General features: G+C 40.2%; 1 protein-coding gene across 5 annotated transcripts in view; it reads left to right on the top strand.

Annotated features, from left to right (window-relative positions):
- Positions 1-22306, top strand: part of FSTL4 (follistatin like 4) — a 219878-nt gene that overhangs the window by 168045 nt on the left and 29527 nt on the right. For all 5 annotated transcript variants that reach the window (XM_071814763.1, XM_065849394.2, XM_065849395.2 and 2 more), the window contains one exon: positions 11112-11278. In XM_071814763.1, the coding sequence (XP_071670864.1) occupies positions 11112-11278 (167 nt within the window). The remainder of the gene's footprint in view (positions 1-11111; positions 11279-22306) is intronic.

Below are 22306 nucleotides of genomic sequence, written 5' to 3' on the forward strand. Positions count from 1 at the left end.
TTTTAAATACTGTTGGTTGGAATGGATGATGAAGAACATGTGGCAGAAGAGCAGAGGTGGGTAAGGACTGTAGGGGATGTCAAATCCAGAGGTGATGGGAAGAGCCTATGACAACGGGGACGGGAGTCTGGGACCAGCCCTTCATGGGGTGACTGGACTCGGCAGGGACGGGGGTCTGGGCCAGGTTGGAGCTGGGAGCAGGCTGGAGCTGAGCAGAAAATGGGGCCAAGTAATCCACCTTTGAGGCCACACAACTCACTTAAACACGTCAGAGGTCCTTGCGAGTGTTTCTCAAGCTGGCTTAATGGTGAAGGGTGTTACAGAAAAATCCAGGGAGAAATTAATCATTTCTTCTTTCAGAGCTACACTTGAGTAGTTGAAAATATGGTTGAGGATAGTAGATAAGAAAAAGTATTGAAAATCTGCTCTCTAAATGTGCTCTGTCTGTTTGTGCAAAAATAGTGTACAGTGATGGAATTCGGAAGGGTGTTTGTGTGACCCGAGGGATGTCTCCGTTCTCTTTTCTTTGCTTCCCTTTGCAACCTGAATGTTCTTCTAATGCCAAGGGTTTTTATGTGACATAAGACTTACGAGCCTGAATGATAAAGAACAGCTTCTATAAATCATCTTGCCCTGCAGATTTCAAAGTTTCAAGAAGCTAACATCACTTGGTACACAAAGTATGACTGGCCACATTTGATTTTGCCAGCATATCTTGCTTTTCAATATGCCTTTTAATATGATAGTCTGAATGATTTGTTTTTCCTGTTACTTTCAAGGATGCAGCATTTATCATTCTTGTATTACTGGAATTTGAGTTTCTCAGAGCAGTAGCTGCAAATCTCTGCTTCGAAGTATTTTTTGTGTAATTAAATTTCGGTTTTAGATGTAGATTTTATCTGTGAACCTCTAAGGGTTTTTTAATGAGAAATCCACAGACACGACACGCTTGTGGGTATTTGTGCAGCGCCTATTACCGTGATTGCTTAGCAATCTTTTCAAATGTGTTGTTCCTAGAATGGCCCGAAGGGCTTTCCTTTGGGGGAAACTGAGGCAGAGCAGGAGTCAATGTCTTTCTGGGCAAGGACTTAAATTTCCTTCTCCTGGCATCACCATCACTCATTCCATCTCTGGAGCTCTCTACAGAGGTTTCCACTCCACTGGAGAATCCACCTCCGCAGCCACATGAACCCTGCACTTGGTCCTTCCCAACCCTTTTGTTGCCTATCCTGCAATTTCCCCTGAAGGCCAAACCCACAGAAACACGGACCTAACGCCAGCTTTGAAATTCTGGTTCACAATTTTGTTCAACAGCCCCAGCTGGCTGCCGGGCATCGCACAGGAGCGTGGATGAATCGCCCGGCCTTTCTATGCAGTTCTTAAAGGGCTCCTAACTGCAGGGGATTCACCTTCAAAAGGTTTAACAGGGAAAAACTTGCCCACAACAATAGATGAGCTGATAGCATGAACCAGGGGATTTTTCTTTAGGTGTTGTTCTTTGCTCTCTGGTTTCCCTTCAGCCTCCTCTCCAGAAGGAAATGTTATTAAATTACCAGCTGCTGTTCATCTGCATGTTCCTGACTTTCTACTAAACTTTAGTTAAACAGTTTTGAATATGGGAAGGACGTGGACGAGAGTGCTGATACAGAAGTTTTTATCAACTAATGTATTTTTAAAATACGGGATGTTATCTGGATGAAGCTTGCTGTAACCTTGCAAGGTCCCCTCGGCCGGATTTGCACCATTCGTGCCAGTTCGATCTATATGTCACTGCAGCAAGTGTTAAATTGGTCTGAAGCCTCATTCTCCATGACAGCAGTGTCAGGATGAGGAGAAATACATCCTCAAGATGCACATTCAGCTGAGCCCCGGCGTAGCTGGAGTCTTTATGTCCATAATCTTGCTTTGCAGCCCAGGAGGTGGCATTTCTGACTGATATTATGCAAGTCCTATGTCAGCCAGAGGTGCATGGCAAAAATATATGGGTATGCCCTATAGCCACTTGCTTTTTATTGCGTTGTTTTTCCCCTGCTCATGTAACTATAATTTACAAATGAAATGTGCTCTGGTTTTATACTGCTGGCCTGGGACCCAGGAAGCTGTTTGTAAGGAAAAATCGCCAAAAACCTGGGAGAGAGACTGAACTCTCTGACTTTAATGAGGCAAAACCCAAATGGTCAAGGGCTGGAGTGGAAGGCGAAGAAGAGGGGTGAAATAGCTCATGAGGGCATGGGCACAGGAGAGCAGAGTCTTTGCATTTATTAAGTATCCTGAGCGTAGCTAGAGTCAGAAAAGATGCAAAATCCATATAATCACCATGGCTGAATTTGCAGTCATCCTTAGAAAGCGCAGTGAAAGCTCCATGAAAAACATTACCCACGCTTATTTATAACTTGAAAGGTGTGCTATCACTGATTCGGTAGTTTATGAACGCAGCAAATGTGGGAATATGAGAGAAATAAATACACCTGATTTTAAATGCTTTGGATTTTTTTTAGAAACCCTTCATGTGGGGTTTAGAAGCAGTGTGGGACTTTTTTTCCAGGTTCGTTGTTTCCTGGTTCATGCATTTTTCAATATATCACGTTCATCGCATAACGCTGGTGGAGAACTCAGAGTAAAATGAACAGAGATTAGAGCGATTCGGTGCAGCCATTTTTGATGTCTCAGTGGTTTTAAACTATATGTGAATGCTTCTTGAACCCCAAATACCCTGTGGCCCGACTTGTCTCTATTTTCGAAGTAATTTACGTACACATTACAGCGGTTCCCACAAGTCATGCTGGACTTAATGGTCTGACAGTATTTCTGTGATAAACCCTGGGGGTTTATAGAGCAGCCATAAAAATTCACTCCAGGGAGAAACTTGGCAAGCCACATCCTCCACCAGAAGCTATCTTTTCTGCCTTTAATCAGATATAAATCAGTTCAGCTGCTGTAACTTTCAGAAGTTACCAAAAAAAAGAAAAAAAGTTTAGTCGTTTCATATGTTTTTTGGTCCTGTGAAGCTCTGAAATACCGTAGTTTAAATATAGATGGTGGCTGTTCTTAAAAGTTTCATTGCTTTGAAAGAACCTGCCCGTGCTAAAGAGTTCTCCATTTCAAAGCTAAGGTGTTTCTGAAGGACTGGGAAAAACTTTTAAACTCCTAGAAATGCTGAAATAAACCTTTTACTAGAGACAACTGTTGCTTTCGTGGTAAAGGAACAACTGATGCTAATGATTTCCATCAATTCCAATAGGTTAGAAAGTGCAAAACACAGAGAGCAGCTCTGAAACCTCTCTTCTATCCCAAAAATCCATAATGGTCTTTTTTCTGTGGGCTCAATGAGAGATTTTAATATTGCTCTTCCATAATTATTTGGAGAGTATGTATACGATAGTATATAGTGTGTGTGTGTGTGTGTGTGTGTGTATATATATATCATACTGTGGTGTATCTTTTACTCTTCTTAAGAGACAGATCTTCTGAGTTAAGTGTTTAACCGGCGTGACTACCAGAAGTAATTAGGAGAGCCTGTTAGACCATTAGCAATTTCACTTTTCAAATTAATAAATTGACTGGGGAAATGCATGGCTGTTACAATCCAGGCGGGACACTGTTGACACAACATGGGAATATTTTATCAAAAATTAATCATATCAACATTGCTCTCAGTCTGTGGGAAATAGGAATTTAAAATAAAAACAAATGTATTTATGTAAACTGTTTGCTAAAATAGACTACTTACACCTATTTACATAATGAATCCATCACGTATCACCCTCAGGAGATTAGATAATTAAGCACTGAACAACTTACATTTATTCATGTGCTTTCAAGAATGAATGAATTATCCCTTTTTGCACAAACTAAATGTTCTCCCTCTGATTAGTAACAGGAGGGCAGTGATGGGATTTTATGATGGAAAATGTTTTGCTTGTTTTCTTTAAAAAAAAAAAAAAAAACCAACACAAAACCAACAACTTGATCTTTGGAATACAGTACATAAAGAAGCTGCATTTGGTTCAGAGTTGGTATAAGTGATTTTTAGCAAATTTATTAGCTCTGTGAATGTTCTTGCCATAGATTCATATGGCAAGGCTGGGTTTCTTTTCTTGAATGTGTATGATTTTTGGAAGTAATTTGCATATAATTTAAATAAATATCTAAAACAGCAGTTTGAACAGTTGGCCTCTCCAGATGTAGACATTTCGACTGCAGGTGACTCTATTGGAGTTCCTCACCTGACGTTCCTCTAGAGTCAGTGTGAAAAATGAACCTTCCATGGTAGCAAATCACCCCACCTGCGATGTAGCCAAGCCAAGTTGAGCTTAGTTTTATTGTGTGTATTCTCATTATCTAATAACCAGCTACTCTGAGCAATCTCATCTAGAGGTAAGGCGTTGGACTCGGAGATCTTCGAAGGTCCATTCCAACCCAAAATGTTGTGCGATATGTCGGTGGCAGTGTATTATTGACACACAAAATGTCTTAGTTGCTGAAGAACAGTAAAAGGCATTGTAATTTTTAATTGTTTTAGTAGCTGCTTTTCTCTTACATTTAATCTAAAAGTCATGATCACAGAGACTAGAAGGTTGTTCAGCTTGACAGGGATGAGAGACAGGGTCTTGTCCTTTAACGCCATACCAGAGCTGAATGTCGCTGTGATTTGCACACATTTATTCTGAATTCCATGACAAGACAGGTTTTAGCTTTCAGTGCAAGATCAGGAGCTACCTCAGGGAGTCATAGCCTGTGGCCTTCAAGAGTAATGACAGAAGAGGGCTTGAGGTACTGAATTCTTTCATACTGCTAGAAACATGATTGTGCCTTTTAATGACTTGGAAAACAGCATTACTAATTTAGTAGAGAATTTACAATAAAATACTTCCTGAAGTAGCATACCCAAGGTCCTGAGGATTTATAAATGACATTAAAAACTTGAATTACTGCAGTTACAAAATAAAGCTGAGATATGAACATTTCTACTTAGCTTTATAAATCATTTTATAATTCACATTAATTAGGCTTATAAGCATTAAAGGAATGATGCATTGTGGTACCTCCTTTTTGAGGGAAAACAAACTCCTCAGATGTCCCAGGGAGGCCAAGTGGGGCATGGTGGTCTCCCCAAGGTGGCCAGAGGCAGAGCCAGCTCTTGATGGATTTTTTTCATAGGATGTAAAGCCAGAAGCCTCATCTCAGTCACCTGCTCTGAACTAATGTGGGAGCTGTAGGAATTCTCTGGGTTAATTAGTTGTGAACAACTTGAATCATGTTCATTAACAGCTCTAATGTTGTTAATTAATAACATAAACATTTTTAGCAGCATGACTGGCTCTCCTGTAATTCTAAGCTGGTGATCAGAAAATAGAGTTTTCTTTCGGGGCTGGGTGATGAATCGTCCTTTCACCTGACTCTGGACAGCTGAGAAGACAGCTGATAGGTCTAGGTAAGCCTGGCTTACTGAACCATAATGCCCAGAAAAATGTGGTAGCATGGCAACATTTCTTCTGGAGCTAGTCCTAAAACCAGCTGGTGGGACAGTTTGCAAAGGCAGGCAAACCCAGGGTAATATGTGTCTTAAGGTTTTTATTAATTGATTTATTTGGTTTATAGAGTAGGGTAGAAACTAAATCATATGCTAATATGCATGATATATAAGCATATTATACAGTGCTTTCCAGATTCAGACCCACTGTGAACTGCCCTTCATTTCTTTTAATCTATCTTTGCAGTGACTAATTAGATCACCACATCTCATCCCAGGGTCTCCCGACCTGTGTCACCAGAGTCACTCTTTGGCTGGCCAAATCTCTTGTTCAATTGTGTGTTTATAAACACATCTCATATATGTCATGGTCACTTAAAATCCATTAACTGCAGTTGACTCAGATTTAAGAAGGTCTAAAACTTTTCTCCCCTTCCTATGCAAAGCAAAATCTCATCAAAATTATTGGGGAAAAATAATTATGGTATATATTGGGTTTTTTTCCTCTTATCCATTAATTGTTTCTATTTTCTTGACTTGGTTCCTCACCTGAGAATGTGTTAATATAGAGGAGGCTTTTATCTACTGAAACAAACACTAGGATCAGCATTGACCTTCATGCTGCAATATTGGGCCACAAGGCAATAAACAGATTTTACCAATGCAATGCAGTGTATAAACACAGCCGGGGATTGAGGGAAGGCAGAAGTTTGCATCCCATTAAATCAATCCTGACTTGAACCATTGCCGGAGAAACACAAGGTCTTTAGGGCTGCCTTACTCATGCCTCAATTCACAAACAAAACGTCTCTTTGCTCAGGAGCGTTAATTTGGGGACACGAATCTGTGCTTGAGACCTTCTTTGAAAGTCATCCTCCCATTGCTTCAAACAAGGCTACATTTTGGTTCATTGTCTCCCCACTGAGCAAGTTACAGGATTAAAAAGTCTTGCTTTGTCCCCTAAGCAGAATCTCAGCGATAAAGTCAGTTGCTCCATATTGTGTTTCAGAAAGGCAAGATATCCGTGAACAAATGTAACAGCAATTAATGGTGGCAACAATGCATTAAAAAGTATATTTTCTTTAGATTTAGGGTAAAAGATCTAATTAATGATATTAAGCACTTTTTAAAGTGTGGTAGCTGTTTCTGAATGTAGTGTAGCATGAGCAAAGGCAAGCAACCAACATTTACTATGTAAATTATCTCCATGCAGTGCTAAATCAATGAGTTTTTCTCCATAGATGCTCATTCCAGGTTGCTCCCTGTAATGACCTCAATTATACGTGTCTTCATTGTGAAATTATGATTGCCTTTGGCGGGCTGCAAATGACAGCGGAGAAAAAGGTTTCCATGATAAAACCGCACAACAAAGTGGTACCTGCCCGCATTAGTATTCACAGCTTGCAAAGGTGCGGTGCAGCTCCAGCTTAGCACCTTAAGCAGTGAAATTGGAGCAGAGGGAGGACCAAGGAAAATGTTCGATAATATCTTGACATTTCTAACAAGAAAAGGAATTAGTAAGACTTCATGTTCTCACATGTAGCCGTGAGACCTGGTATTGCAAGGAATTTAACATCAGAACGTAAGAACATCAGACTGGCTACAGCTGGGTCACCAAAAGGCCACAGTGCTTTGCAGCCTCTCTCAGACTGAAGATGATATGATATATAACATAACATATCATAACATATCATAACATATCATAACATATCATAACATAACATAACATAACATAACATAACATAACATAACATAACATAACATAACATAACATAACATATAATAGAACAAACATAACATAATGAAGGTGTGAGAGGCAAGGCAGAGCCGTCCTTCCCCTCCTGGCACACAGGGAGGAATCCTGTGCCCACCTGGATGGGGGGACAGGTCAAAAGGTGGCACTGCCCGAATCCCTGGAGCTGCACAAGTTTCAGGAGCTGAGCTGCTGCCATCACCAAAGACTTTGCAGTGTCCCTGCTGCCTTTTATTGACCGTGATTTTGGCTCAACACCTGATGAAAGATTATTCCAGGACCTCTCATACACATGGTTATACCCATTCCTTCTTAAAAGGTGATTATTACCGAGGCTTTATCGCTGTCTTGAGCTATTAGAAGTTGAGTCAAAAATCATAGCGTCCCATTCTCTGATAATGGCATCTCTCTCTGATACCAGAGTAGTTGGCAACTGACGTGGGCTGAGGACTTGCTTCAGCTGAAATCCCAGAGTAGAGTACCAGGTTTGTTATGACTTGATAAATATGGTTAGCTAGGCAAATCTGTTGAATGTAGAGAACTGTTTTGTATGCATCATCCTACAGAATTTTCAAATGAAGATAAAATTGCCTGAGTTTAGGACCAAATTCCATTCCAGCCTGTGTTCTGCAAGTCAGCACACTTTGAATATTACCCATTTCTTCTCTTCAGTTTTATAAGTGTGGTAAAAATCCTTTTATCTCCTAAAGGTTTTTAAGAATAAAAAGGACGGTGTTCAATATTTAACCTAGAGGCAGTACACAAAATCATTATTGTGTCTTGCATAATTTGTATGCATAATCCAACTAGCATCAGTGTGTCTAGGCTTTACAATTTAAGTCCAGGATTCTGAGTCTTTAAAAAGATTTTTAAGAAGCCCAGCCCTCACATCCTCTTAGAGAATCTCTGTTTCTTCCCCAGTACACCTGGTTGTGTAAGGAAATCTTTTCTGTTGATAACAATAAGGTAATGACTAAAGCCACGAAAAATAGTCTTGTATTACTAGAAAAGCTATTAGATGTTAACAGGATGCCCTCAAATGTATGGGTAATAACATGCCCTCAAACATATTCCATATAAATATTCGAAAAGGAGTGTGTTTGTATTGTTAAAGTGGTCTGTACTAATTGCATGCTTTAATATAAAAAGTCACCTCTTGGCCTGATATGGTTCATGCAAGAATGGCAGCTATGCAAGGTGTCTTTTTAATTAAAAGTTAATGTATTTTTCATTACTGTGCTTCAAAAATGTAAAACCAAAGCCTCTTTAGCTGTCATTTGGAAGATGGGCTTGGAACCTTAAATAAAAGGTTGGACCAGGTGATCCTTGAGGTCCCTTCCAGCCTGATATTCTATGATTGATTGATTCTAATGCAAGAAAACACTCAAAAACCATTGCTGAAGAGGAAGCTGATGGGAGCCCAGCGTGAGCCAGGGAACTCAAGACTGTGAGAAACAGCAGAGGGAATTAAGGAAAACAGCAGTAAGATGAAAAAGCAATTCTCTCATAAATGAATGGCCCTCTATTTTATTTCTACTCAAGAAAAGATGTCCTTATTAGCCCTACTCCATGCTACAAATTACTGTAATTATCAGTTCTTTATCCTGTCAAGTGCACTCCAAATATTTTATTCATAAAAAGAACTCTATTTTATGCAGAAAATAACTCCATTATTAGCCCCTGTGGGCTGTTTACATGTTTCAGGCTGCTGGATGAGGATGGTGGGGTGGGACATCCCCTCTTCTGTCGCTACAGGTCATGGTCCTGCGTGGCCGCGTCTCTGGTCTCCTCCAATCAGTATGGAGGGCAATGTGATTTAATGATGTATTTCTGGCGTTGCTGCTAACCTGCTTGTTGACCTTGCAGGGGTGATATTCTCCTTCCATTCTCCTCCGTTTCTCCATTTGGACTTGGAGGTTTCAGGTGTAGAAACTGATGGTCCGACTGTGTCAGACACTGCACTCATTTAATACCTAACTACTAAATAATAGCAGTAAGTTGGCCACACCTTCCAATTTTTGATCTCCCATATATCAAATCTGTAGTTACCATTTGTTTAAAACAGCTGTACTCTTTCTAAAAGAGCTGTAGGAATATTAAGTGGAGAACGGCTAACTGTTGGCAGACACGACATGCAGTGCTGTATTGATCTTTGCAGCCCTAAGTCAGCCCCAGATCTCCCGTGGTGAACAGAATTTGTGGCACGTGGAATTAACTTCTCACTTAGTTGGAAGAAGCAGGAAGAGAAAGGATGCAGAGATGTTTGGGTGCTGCTGCAAAAGCAGGTTTTGCACTATTTGCAATCAGTTGCTGAAACAAATCCTTCCAGGCTTCCCAAGGCTACTGAAATGGGCTGAATATTTTAGTGAACAGATTTAACAGATTTACTACTCCAGAGATGTTAAAGCAATTTTTCCATTAGAGGGTGTGAAGAGGTGGAAAATGGTGCTTGCAAAAGTACATACTGTGGGGTTTTTTTATTTTTATTCCATGCATTTCCATAGTGCAAGCCCCATAAATGAGAGCAAGATTTTCCCACCAAAGCTGTTAACTTTTAAGGCAAAATCATATCTTAAGCTGTGAATTGACATGATAAAAATGAGTGTTTGGATTCACTGAAAGTCAGCACTTCTTCAGAGGGCTGGAAGAAAGTGCACATAGCATTTGGCTCTTACCAGTGTCAATACTCTGTAAGTGATACACAGATCTCATGCAGGTTGTAACAACAGAGGTGAGAAGCAAACAATCAGGATGAAGAGTAATTTTGCCAGCTGATGAGAGGGAGCAGCATGACCCCAAATGTCACTTTATAGTGTGAGCACTGCTTGAAGTGGGTTTTCCCAAAGCACATGGCCTTGGGTGAGGCAGCATCGGTCTCTTTGATCCCCGTTTTACTGCAGTTGATGCCAGTGGGAGATGAGAAAGGAGGCACCTTATGGCCAGGAGAGGCTGGTCCATTCCCCAGTCCATGTTCCTGAGCTGGCTGAAGTGGCATTACACCAAAGTGCTGTGAACATGCCCTCTTCATCTCAAGGTGCTGTTACCTTGAAAAAACAGTTTTCAGCATTTGTATGCAATATAGTTTCAAGGCTTTCTTATTGCAGAGCTTGTGAATGAGAGTGAGGAAAAAAATGCAGCAGCTTTGATGATGTGGCCTGAGTGCCCTGTTGCTGGTTCTCTGCTGCTGAAATGCTTAATTATGACAAATCTGCACCTGCAGTAATTCTGATATCAAATGTCTTACCTGTCTGTGTGGTACGTATAAATCAAAATAACTGTTTTTTTTTTTTTTAATTTAAATAAAATATGAGAGGGCTTCTCACTCCTGGGTTAGTAGAATATCTGTATCTCAGATGCCATATATGGCTGCATTTGGTAAAGGAGTTTTTGTGCTTGCTGGCTTCCAATATTTGGGCAATTCAAAACTAGGTTTATTTCTATTGCGGTGACATCAGTCCTATCTTAATTCTGCTTATGCAGGGATAGAACCTGACTCATTCTTGTGCCTTTTCGAAGGACCTTGGCAGGAATCCTCTAGAGAAACAAACCCAGTCTCAAGCAGGAGCACCTTTGCTTGTCCTGTTGTAGACTCAACTATTGCAGCCAGACTTGCCAGAGGACCCATCTTAGTGTCCTCGTGCCACAACTACCACTGGATACCTCGGGAAAATTATGCAGAGATTTTGGTTGGGGCAGATTCAATTTCTCTGTCTCTTACGTGGCTTTATTGTTTAAGGGTTTTTTATAGCATAGATAATCCACCTCCTTGCCAACCTCCTTCAAAGGTCTCCCTGGAATTAGGAAGAAGGAAGGCAGAGGGTGGAGAAGGGGAACAGCTGCCTTTTGTAGGATTTGGTATTATTCCTGGCTTGTTGCCTTTTGCAGAGGTGGTTCGGCTGAGCCTGCCGGAGGACCAAAAGATCAGCATTACCACCATCACCGTTGGCCTGAGCACCGTCCTGACGTGCAGCATCCGCGGGGCCCTGCGGCCCCCCATCATCTGGAAGCGCAACGGCATCATCCTCAACTTCCTCGACTTGGAGGATATCAATGTAAGTCCTGAATTACTTGTCATTTTCTTTTTAGGACATTGAATATGACTTCATTTAACAGATTATATTTTTAAGAGAACAAGTTTTATCTTATTATTTTGGAAAACTGGAAGCTGGTGTGATATTTTGGTTTGGCATGAATATGTCTCGGGAATAAATGTGAAACAACATATATGCAGCTGAGAACAGGGGTACTTGGGATATATTATTATGAAATTAAAACTCAGTAGTGTAATAACCCAGCACTTAAATAGCGCTGGTACTTCATGCCTTGTTTCTCATTCACCTTGGGGCAACTTGTGTCCATGGATCGCAGCCCTGGGAACGCAGGGGCAAACAGCTCTGCAGACCATGAACTCCTCAGGGGTTTCTTTCCTGGTATAGAGAAACAGGTTCATTGAGAGCATAAAAGAATGCATTTATAGTTGGCAATAAAATCTCTCCTCTAGCTAAATCAAATAATACATTTTTATCTTTGTTCCTCCTGTGTCACTCGTCTTCAGCCAATTCTCATCTCATTCCTTGGCTACTATTTCAGATAAGCAGTTTAAAATATGGGATTATTCAGCAGGGTGTGGCAATAACCTCGAAGGAAGATGAATCTCTTCTAATTTGCAGTGCTGGTCTGATGTCTGAGTCATAGTTTGTAGTAAAGACAATACCTGAATGATGGTATAAACTTACTAATTTATTTAATAACATTTAATTACAGAGAGAGTGGAAAGTAGTGTACAAAATATGGTCTGTATTTCATTTCTGTTTGCATTACAGTACACAGTAAATCAGGTTTTATTTTAATTACACTACAGCAAGAGTTGATGTATGTTTATGTTCAGCTCTTGTTAATTTGGTAACCACTCAGTTCAGGGTTGTTACAGTCAATACTGTAGCTCCCTAAGTTGTTGTGTGTCCAGGGTTACTGAAATGTGAAAAATCTTTGCTTTACTCTTCTGCATTAATACATGAAGATTACAGCACATGGGACAGAAATAGACACTGCAACCCGTTACATTATTTGTTGACTCTACCTTAGCAGGAAATCCGTGTGCACTATGTAGAGGTGATTACTGTGTGCACAAACTCAGTAATTATAACTGAGCTGGTGAATCCAAATAGATTTCTTATAGACATCCAAAAATAATGAAAATTCCAGGTATTTATCTTACCTTTATGAAATTTTAGTTATGATCCCATTGATCTTAAAAGATCAGAAGTTCATGCATGAGCTGGGCACAAAGTGATAGTCCAGGGATTGGAGTACAAAGACATCCTTGAAGGACAGGTAACACATGGCTCTGTGGTTTCACTTGCAGCTCATACTATTTTAAGTAGAATTTTGTAGAGTAAATTTTCAGGCTGAAGTGCCAGTTTTCTCCAATTTAGCACTAGCCCCAGTGTGGTTTACTTATAGGTGATTTTCTTTCTCCTTGATTATTAAACATTGAGAGGAAGAGTTATGTTCTTGCACATAAACTGATTCCTGATTCAACATCCCCTAAGACAGTCCCATACAATACAGCAGAAAAAAACCCCACTTTTTGATCTGTTTGAACTAGTATATCACTGAGAAACCATGTCAAAGGAACACTCTGAAATTCTTACAAGGAGGAAAAAGAGGATTTATGCCTCAATTTTAATGTTTCACATGTCAGTTTACAGCCTCTCTCACCCTGTCATATAACACCTGCTACTAGCGTACATCAACTTCTTTTTATCCAATAAACACCTCCACACCTTTTTCATCTTTAATTAAACTGTAAAGTTTTTGATGCTGTGTATATATCATTGCCATCTGTATTGTGGTCTGGTTATTGAGGTGACACAAGTTGGGGATCACCATCTTTTATTTTCCCTCTCCTGCTCTGGGCAGTTTGTAGGACTCTTGAGTGCAGGTTTGTCCCCTCTCTGGCTGTCGAGGATGGACACCTCCATGTCTGAAGCGCTTGTTCTTAGCAGGGATGAAGAGACAGTCCTTCAGCTGGTAAATCCAGTCTTTTTATTTAGAATAATTGCAAGTTTTAGAAGACCTGTACTTGTGGAACATGAGCCACATTCATCTGCATCGTGAACATGCTTGTGTTTGGGGTCGATACTTGTGTGTAGGATGGAAGTAGCACCAGCAAGCCCTTTGAGGCTTGCAGTGTGCAGATGTCTGGAGCCACACACACTCAGCAGTGCCCCAGACGGTTCAAAGCTTCAGCCTCTCGTAGGTATCAAAACTCACATTAAATAATAATCTATGTAAAGGCTTTGACAGCAGGAAAGTAAAGGCAGTGTGCTTCTTAATATACTTGAAGTCGGTTAATTAAATTACTTCAGTTTTCTTTTAGTACGCCTCAAGCAGAAACTCAATTGCATTTCTGCTTTTCACAATAAGGTTAGCAATTTGGCTAATTGGAAGTGCAACAGGAGATTAATTGTACCTTTTTAACTTCAAGAAAATCCTCCCTGCTCCTGCCGCAGTGGTAATCACATACAAACCTACAGGATATTCGTGTTCTTGGAAAAATCCTCATACTATATTTCAATTAAACTCTTTCTCTTCCACATGCTAATTCAGGAAATCAGATGAAAACAGAAGCTCAATTCTGGAAAAAACAGAATCCTTACAACTAGGTGTGAGAGCAGCACAGGAGAGGCACCGCTAAAAAGTCCTTTGTGGCTTTATTCTCTCCAGATTTCATGACAAATAGTGACATGAGAAGGTTGACTGTGTTCCAGATTAATACTAGAAGTGGCAAAGACGGTTAGCAAGAACCTAGATAATCCTAAATTTACGCAGAACTGAAAGGTTGAAGATTACTATAAAGCTTGGTTGTTTAAGTGCATTACTTAAATAATTTTGATGTGATAGTTTGATTGGCAACCAAATATCAATAACTTTTCATTGCTCTTTTAATCAAAAGCTTTCATAACCAACGTAGTAATAATTTGTCTTCTCCTGTCTGTGAAGAACTCTGTTAATGAGTTGTCACATAGCAATTGCAAAAGAGCCATCTTAATGGTACATGTAATTAAACCATCTTTCTTGCAAACATTTAAGATTGCTTTTAGCATAAAAAATATTATCCATAGAGCATCCATATGATTTATCTATCAGAAGTCCTTTTGCAGCTTTGCTTTAAGAAAGACACATCAACTTTTCTCATGCAAAAAATAACTATAGTGTAGCTGAAACTAATAAGACTGTGATAGCTATAACTTGATTTCTGACTGCAAATAGTGAAGTGGTCAAAATGTGTCATCTTTCAAAATAATATACAGTAGTCCCCTAGACAAACAGTGTGTCTTCCCAAATATGTGATTATAAAAGCATTCCACAGTTTGAAAATATAATAAACTCCTCATGGAGTCAAATGTATTTATTCAGTATTTATAGGATATTGTTTCACATGGTTTGACATTATCTCCAGAGAAACATAGATACATTTATAAACAAAATTTATAAACAAAGGTTTATGCTCCAGAAGGATGGTGAAAGCATACGCAAACAACAGAGAAGAGAATATTACCATAGGCAAACAAATGTTACAGAATACAGGTAGATAAGAATTTGGTGAATTACCAAGTGTAATGCTGTAACATAAATTTGTTAGTATCTTTCATTTTTAATTTCATATTAATTCATGCACTTTAACTTGAATCTGCATTAGTTCAAAAATAAGCTTTCCATTACAGATCATTGACATACAGATTTCGTAATTTCTGTGGATGCAGAAGGGGAGTGAGAGTGCTTTGCAGATACTTGATGACTTGTCTTTTTCCTTGTTTGATGAAAAATCAATAACTGCCCTTAACAAGCATGCTCCCATGAGTTAACAAAATGCAGCATATCAGTTGTTTACTACTGTCACTTGTGTGTATCAGTCAGCTCACCCTGCACAAAGTACATGGAGAAGTGTACAGTACCAAATCCATGTGCCACATTCTCATGTCTTGAGTGTTCTGTACAAAAAAGCCCCGCGCCAGTTTCATGCACGTTCAGTTTTGTGTTCCAGTGTTGGGATGTCACACAGGCTAAAGGGCAGATGGGTTGAAGCTGTGATGAGACAAGTCCAGGTTTGGGGGAGAAGCTGTTCATCATGAGGACCAAGTCCCCGGTTTGGGAAGCAGCCGAACAGCTGCTGATGGGAGCGCAGCAGCGTGTTCTGCAAAGGCTCACACGGTTCCTGTACGTCTCCTCTGCCAATGCCTCCTGTCGGAGGAAGGAAGTTCTTTTGGAGAGAAGTCTGCTTTCACCTTCATCCATTCTTGCCTTTCTTGAGGCCATGGGAAGAAAGTCTGGGGTTTGCTGCTGGGGTTCGTGTCATCACCCAGCACCGCAGAGGCACCATGGGCTGAGCTCGCAGGTGTAAGTCCCTGCCTGGGGGAAAAGGAGGGATTCTCTTCTCCAAAAAGGTTTTCCTCCTTCCCATACAAATCTCTTTGCCTTACTCTGGCAGAATCCAACCCTGGCTCCATCTCTGCCCACCAAACCTCTGACAGGTCAATGGTGCAAAGAGCGTGGGGAAGTGGCAGAAGTGACTCTGGGGGGCACAGACCACTTTCTAAATCTTTGGTTGGCTCACATTCCACATCTGTCTGTGCACCTGGGAAGATTCACCTCCGTGTATATCTCATGGCTCTTACAAGTCCTGTGCTGTTTGCCTTGATACACGTTTCATGTATATTCATGTAAATGTCAATTTTCCGTGTATAATATTAGAAACCTGAAGCAAATGGCCAGCCTTTCAGGTAAAAGTAGTTTGGGTTAGATTTCTCATTAAAACATGCTGTATGAAGGCAATACATTCCTGTTGATGTTTTTAGCGTAGTTCCACTGTTAAATAATAAAAAGATCATGTGTGACTAACCCCACTTAATACCTTGCTAATAGAAATTGGGCCATTAAAATGATCAAACCCTGTGTCATCCCACATGCTGCAGTAATACAGCAATGGGAGGAAATGACAGGAGGTTGCATGTTTAAAGCCAAATTTTTTCTCTTTCAAATCAAAGTTTAAGAAATCACATAGTGCTTCTAGTATCTTAGGTCTTTGCAGGCTCTAAAATAGAGGATAAGTGGAAAATGAATATTTACAGTATTTTCAAAATACATATAGAATCTCCGATTTTGCGATGATGAAGATCATAGAACTTGTATCCACTTGTGCCTTCAGTGGAATCGCTTGGTTTTGAGTCACAGGCCAAAGTTTGTAGGTGATTATTGCAAATGCAGAAATACCTTCGTGGAGACCGCATGAAGTTTAACAAGGGCAAGTGCTGGATTGTGCAGCTGGGACACAGCAACCCTGGCTGTACATACAGACTGGGGGATGAGATGCTGGAAAGCAGCTCTGCAGAGAGGGATCTGGGGATTCTGGTTGTTACCTGGTCATAAATAACCTGTGGAGTATAAGGCTTCACCTTCCTAAACATCCTGGGTTTGTGGAAGAAAATGTTACTCTGCAGTGGTTTTGTTTTGCTTGCATTTTTGGAGGAGTATAGGGCACATAACCTGGTGAAAGTTTTGAGAAGCTTGAGATGTTAGATGCAACTCTCCTATGGACAAATTGCATGCTCTTGGCTTGGGTGTTATAACAAAAAGCAGATCTATGAATACAGCATGAATCTTCTGAAAATGAGTCGGAAGAAAGGAGTGAGCCTGTCTCCTGTGTGGTATTAAGGTAACTAGTCAAACATGCTCAAAAAAGGTGTTAGAAAAAATTTGAGAAAGAGATTAGAACTCTGTGGAATCAGTTGCACTCGCCCATACCTGCTCTGACTGTTGGAATTGATAATGGAATTACAGACTGAAATCCATTAATCCCAGTTATGTACCTCTGTACTGTAGGGACAAAGTTGTAGTTTATGAATATAATTTCCTCGAAGATTGGTACTTACCTGTTCAGCCATGGTCATTGCATTTTTCTGAAATATCTACTGGATCCAGTTAATAGAAACATTTCACTAGGTCTCTGGAATGCTAATTCCTCCCTTTCAACAGCTCCAGCAGGACGGCTACCATTGATTTTCCTTGTGGTATTGTGTCTGTGAGGTTTTCGGGATATAAAAGTCATCCATTTTTATCTATATTATAGTTGCACAACTATCTGAAAGGTTCATTTCCATATGTTCAAGTAAAAAACTTTTTTAGCTCATCAGCTAAAGAAGCTATGTTGTGCTAAATTCTTTGAGCAGAAAAGCAAGAAAAGATAAATTAATAACCCATCAGGCTGTGTTTGCGATAGTTTTCTGGCATTTGCTTAAGGCTGAATTTTTCTCCATGTAAATTACTGAAGTGATAGCATGTGTAAAACCAAGAACAAATAATATTAATGAAGCATAGGTTCTCAGCTTGTCTCTGGAAATGAATTATTAAAAACACCAAAGAAAGTGATTTAAGAGCCCATGACTAATTTAGTTTTTATTATTTTTATATGAATCACTCACGAATCTATTGTAAAAAAGGTCAGAGACATTTGATTAGTGAGAAGAAATAATTTTCAAAGTGATAGCCATTGTTGTAGATTTTGCATAATAATAATCTCATTAAACTCTTGGGTACATTTTGTTTTAAAATCCTGTAAACATTATCAGAGAGAGATTTCTAGGGCTCTCAGGATCAGGCAAGTTTTTTGACATAAGCTGGTTGATATATTTTCACTGCTGTACTGGTTACTATGGAGTTGTGGTGGCATTTCTCTTCGTCTAGGGGAAAACCAGTGACACCAGTTAGCCCCAAGTTTTGTTGGTAGAGACTGGAGACACATGGCGGAGATTCCCAGCCTCCTTGGGCTTGGCGGAAAGAACCGAAAGGGAAGGGCTTGAAAGTGAAGCACATTATTGTTGTTGTTTTTATTATTATTATTATTTAGCAAGAAATCCCAGCAACTGGTGGGATTCTCCCAAGAGAAGAAACCATTCGGAGAACAATAACCACCTACAAACATTTCTGCTTATGGACATGCTTAAGTCAGTGTGGTGAGAGGGTATCAGCTGTCTTTGGGACTCATCCCCAAAGTGTATTAGGAGCATTCAGTACTAATTGGGGTGATTTAAAATCACTGCATAGGTTTAAAATTGTGTGGGCCAGGCAGTGGCTGCTTGCTGGGGAGCATGTGCCCCATTGGCACCTGTGCCAGCCTTTGCCCATAGCTGCACAGATGGGAGGGTTTTCTGGTTTTGTGCCACTTGGACTTGTTTTTCTCTTCCTTCTTCCTGTTTATAGCTATAAGGCAAGTTTGTTTATTTTTCTCAAGTAACTGAAAGTTACCCTAAAAAATAATAAGCCTGAATCTACTCTATGCTAATTTCTCTTCAAACTTCCTGGAAAAAAAAGAAACCTTGCCAAAATTTTAGGTGCTTTAAATGTTTCTATTCTGTGTCAGAACAACTCCAGGATGTGTTAGAAAGCTTCATGGAGCACAAGTGTGATGAGAGTGGCTGAGGGACCTGGGGGGTTCAGCCTGAAGAACAGGAGGAGAACTTCTGATCTCTGAACTGCCCGAAAGGAGATTGGAGTGTGGAGGGGGTTGGTCTCTTCTCCCAAGAAACAAGTGACAGGACGAGAGGAAATGACCTCAAGGGGAGATTTATATTGGATATTAGGAAATATGTCTTCCTGGGAAGAGTTGTGAAGCATTGGAACAGGCTGCTAAGGGCAGTGGTGGCATCACCTTCCCTGGAGGGGTTTAGAAGACATGTAGATAAGGTTCTTTGGGACATGGTTTTGTGGTGGACTTGGCGGTGTGGGTTAATGGTTAGATTTAGTGATCTTAAATGTTTTTTTCCAGCCAAAATGATTCTATGATTCTATGAAAAAGCATCTGAAATGGGCAAAAATGGTGGGCAGGTGGTGTCCCTGCATCCTCTAGCATTGGCCCCAGCCATGGCTCGGCAGCCCCAGGTTAATGTGGGCTCCATCTCCACCGCCTGGTCCTGGGTGTCAGAGCAGGAGATTTGTGGCATTACAATCACATATTGGATTTCACTTGAGACAGAATGTGAACGAGATTTATAAGCAATATGCAATGTTTTACACATTTCTAAGCACGTTGTCTCTGAGCCGTGGCAGATTGCATGACCAGGGAATGCATTAGAAGGGAGAAATGGGATAAATAAATATGAAAAATCATCTGTTTGGAGAGACCAATGCCTTGGGTAATCAGTAGTGATGGAAAGGAAATACAATACAAAAAAAAAGTGCATACCCATTTTCTAGGATCTGCTTTGTTATTTTTTCAAATTGACTGTGTGCAGTAGCAAGGTTTTTTTTTTAAATTTATTTTTAGGTTACTGAGCTGTTATCAATTTAAAAAGCAGGGTTGTGCATTTTTATAATCTTGGGAAGTTAAAACGTATTCTGAGGTCACTTAATCAGTCCTTTATTTGAAGGGTAACTGGAAGACATAAAAGAAGCTCATGAAGGGCAGAGAACTTTTTATTCCAGAAAGAGAGAGAAAACATGAGACAAACTGCAGGAGAAGTCAATTTATCATCTGCCAGTAGTCGACCTTATCAATTATAAGCACACCTTGCTGATTTTTTTTTTTTTTTTTTACCAGAACATGTAATGTTATTTTATAATGAAATTCATAAAATAGAGGTGATGAACACCTTATCCTTATCTGGCAAGGTGCAAGACTCATCAGTTTGTGGGGGTTAAAATAGCTTCTGCCTCTTGTTCATATATTTTCGTCACTTCTGTTTCTTCCTCTTCACAAGAAAATTCTTCAATGGTAAAGGAAGAAAACCATATCCCACAAGTTGGGGTTTTTTTGCCTTTCTCCTGGTTGCCTGCCCTTTTTTCATGGGTTGATAACTAAAAATGCTATTTCCAACTCTTGGGTGTTGCTGGAGGAAGGAGCAGGCCGGACCTGGGGTGGGGGTGCAGCCCTCGCTGTGGCTCCTGGACAGCCCTGGGGTTCTCTGCTCTAAGGGTTGGGTGGTTTTCAGGACAGAAGAATTACATTAAGTAATTTTTATAGATGTTTATGGCTCCCTCTAACTGCTTTCAGGTGCATGGTGACATGGAAACCTGGCTTTGCAAGCAAAAGCCATCAGAGAAAAGTCAAAGCACACAAGAAGTGTTTCCCTCTGCCTTTTTTTCCAGCGTGAATTCTGCCTGTTCCCTCTGCCTTCCCCATCCTCTCCCCTGCCAGTTCTCCAAGCAAGCTCACATGTGCATATTTGGATCACAGAATCATAGATTGGTTTGGGTTGGAAGGGACCTTAGAGATCATCTAGTTCCAACCTCCCTGCCATGGGCAGACCCCTTCCACTAGACCAGGGATGGAGCTCAGAACCCGAGTCTCTAAAAATGTTTTGTGCTAAACAGTTTCTGAGAACTTTTGTTGAAAGAGCTCCTGCTTGCCTGATACATGGTTTTGAAAGACAAGATGTCCTTATTGACCTGCACTCCCTTCTCGGCTTGATAAAACTGTGTGCGGCACTACAGGCTTACACCCTGTGAAGGTGCTTCCCAGCACGCCAAGAGAGCAACTGAGCACAGGGTCAGTGTTGTTAGAACTTGCACCCCATTCACAGAGTGGCAGGGGCTGCCCTGGAGCAGCTCCTAAGAGCTACCAAAGGCAGGGTGGTGGGGAGGGCTGTGGGAAATAGCCAAATATTATCCCAGAGCTGCCCCCACAGCCTGGGACAGCATCCCATGGGAATGAGGGTAAGATGTAGAGTTAGAGGCTATTAAGGAATCAAAGACTCATCATTTCCTGATGCTCCAGGGCTCGAGTTTTTACAGCGCTTCCAAATATACCTTTATGAAATATATGCAGAAAGTGCTTGTGCATAAGAATGCATGCATATATAATAATGTAACAGTGAAATCCTAATGTACTAATTATATCCACAGGGAACCATGAGGAGAAACCGTGAGCTGCAATAAATAAGCACACAGAAAGAGTCATTAATTTGTTAGAGAATTCAGTATTCTTTTTGTAGCAGCAAATGTTCAGTTCTGAACCTGAATTTCATAAACACTTTTTCCTTCCCGCATCTAATACTGGTCATTCTTAATAATGTTGTATTCTTATGTGAATTTATTGCGTGTGTGCAAGTTCTAATGCAGGGCAGATGATTTTGTTCTGTGCCTGATGTAAATGATATAGTGTTAACCGAAGTCATCTTTGATAACCTTTAAATGCTAGAAGTCAGAAAATAGTTTTTAAAAGTCATAAACCATGCTTTTACAAATATAAACTTCTCTTTACAAGAAAAATGCATTTGGAGAGGAAGAGAATGATGATATAATCTTGCATGAGTTTGTTTTTGCAAGGGTCTTTACTTATATTAATACATTTGTATGCATTGGAAAAACACAGATCGTCCATAAAAAGACAATTACGGAGCACAAACCAAGCATTCGTAATATTTTTCTGAGATATCTTAAAGGAAGCAATGTACTTAGAGCAGGGAAGATTTTATTGTCCTGTTTTTCCACAACTCCTTATAAATCATTCCATAAAAGTAGCCGCCCTGCTTTTATTGATCTAAATTCAATTTGAGTTGCTTTGGGATTAACTTTAGAAACTGTTATTGAGTCCCCTCCACTGCGAGCATTTTCTGTATTTCATGCAGATATCATTTGAGCAGGGTTGATATCTTTTCTGTTTGCAGTTACTCATGTCTCTGTGTTTTCTGTCAGGAAAGATCTAGCTGACCAGAAAACAGGCAAATGCTTGAAATGGAAATTTTTTAGTAGATATTTGTAATAACGTATTGGGTAGGTTAACCAGTGTATCCCGTAGTGTGAATGCCAAATCTGCCTGACACCGGAGGTGGCAGGAATATCTGAGATGGTTTTGATGCCAGAGCCGGCAGAAGTAGTGCCAGATCAGTCCCGTTCTGCAAGAGATGGGATACTTTGTATTATACTTTTCTTTAAGAGTGCCAGCTGGCATTGCAGGTCTGCATCAGGAGATTCTAACTTGAATTTTACCATATTTTTGCCATGAAATTCTGCGAAGAGTTTAGTTTAGCCAGTTTAACTCATGGAGCTAATTAAAGAAAAATTGTTCAAGCTCATGAACT

The sequence above is a fragment of the Patagioenas fasciata genome, chromosome 14 (genome assembly GCF_037038585.1).
Source record: "Patagioenas fasciata isolate bPatFas1 chromosome 14, bPatFas1.hap1, whole genome shotgun sequence".
Classification (NCBI taxonomy): Eukaryota; Metazoa; Chordata; class Aves; order Columbiformes; family Columbidae; genus Patagioenas; species Patagioenas fasciata.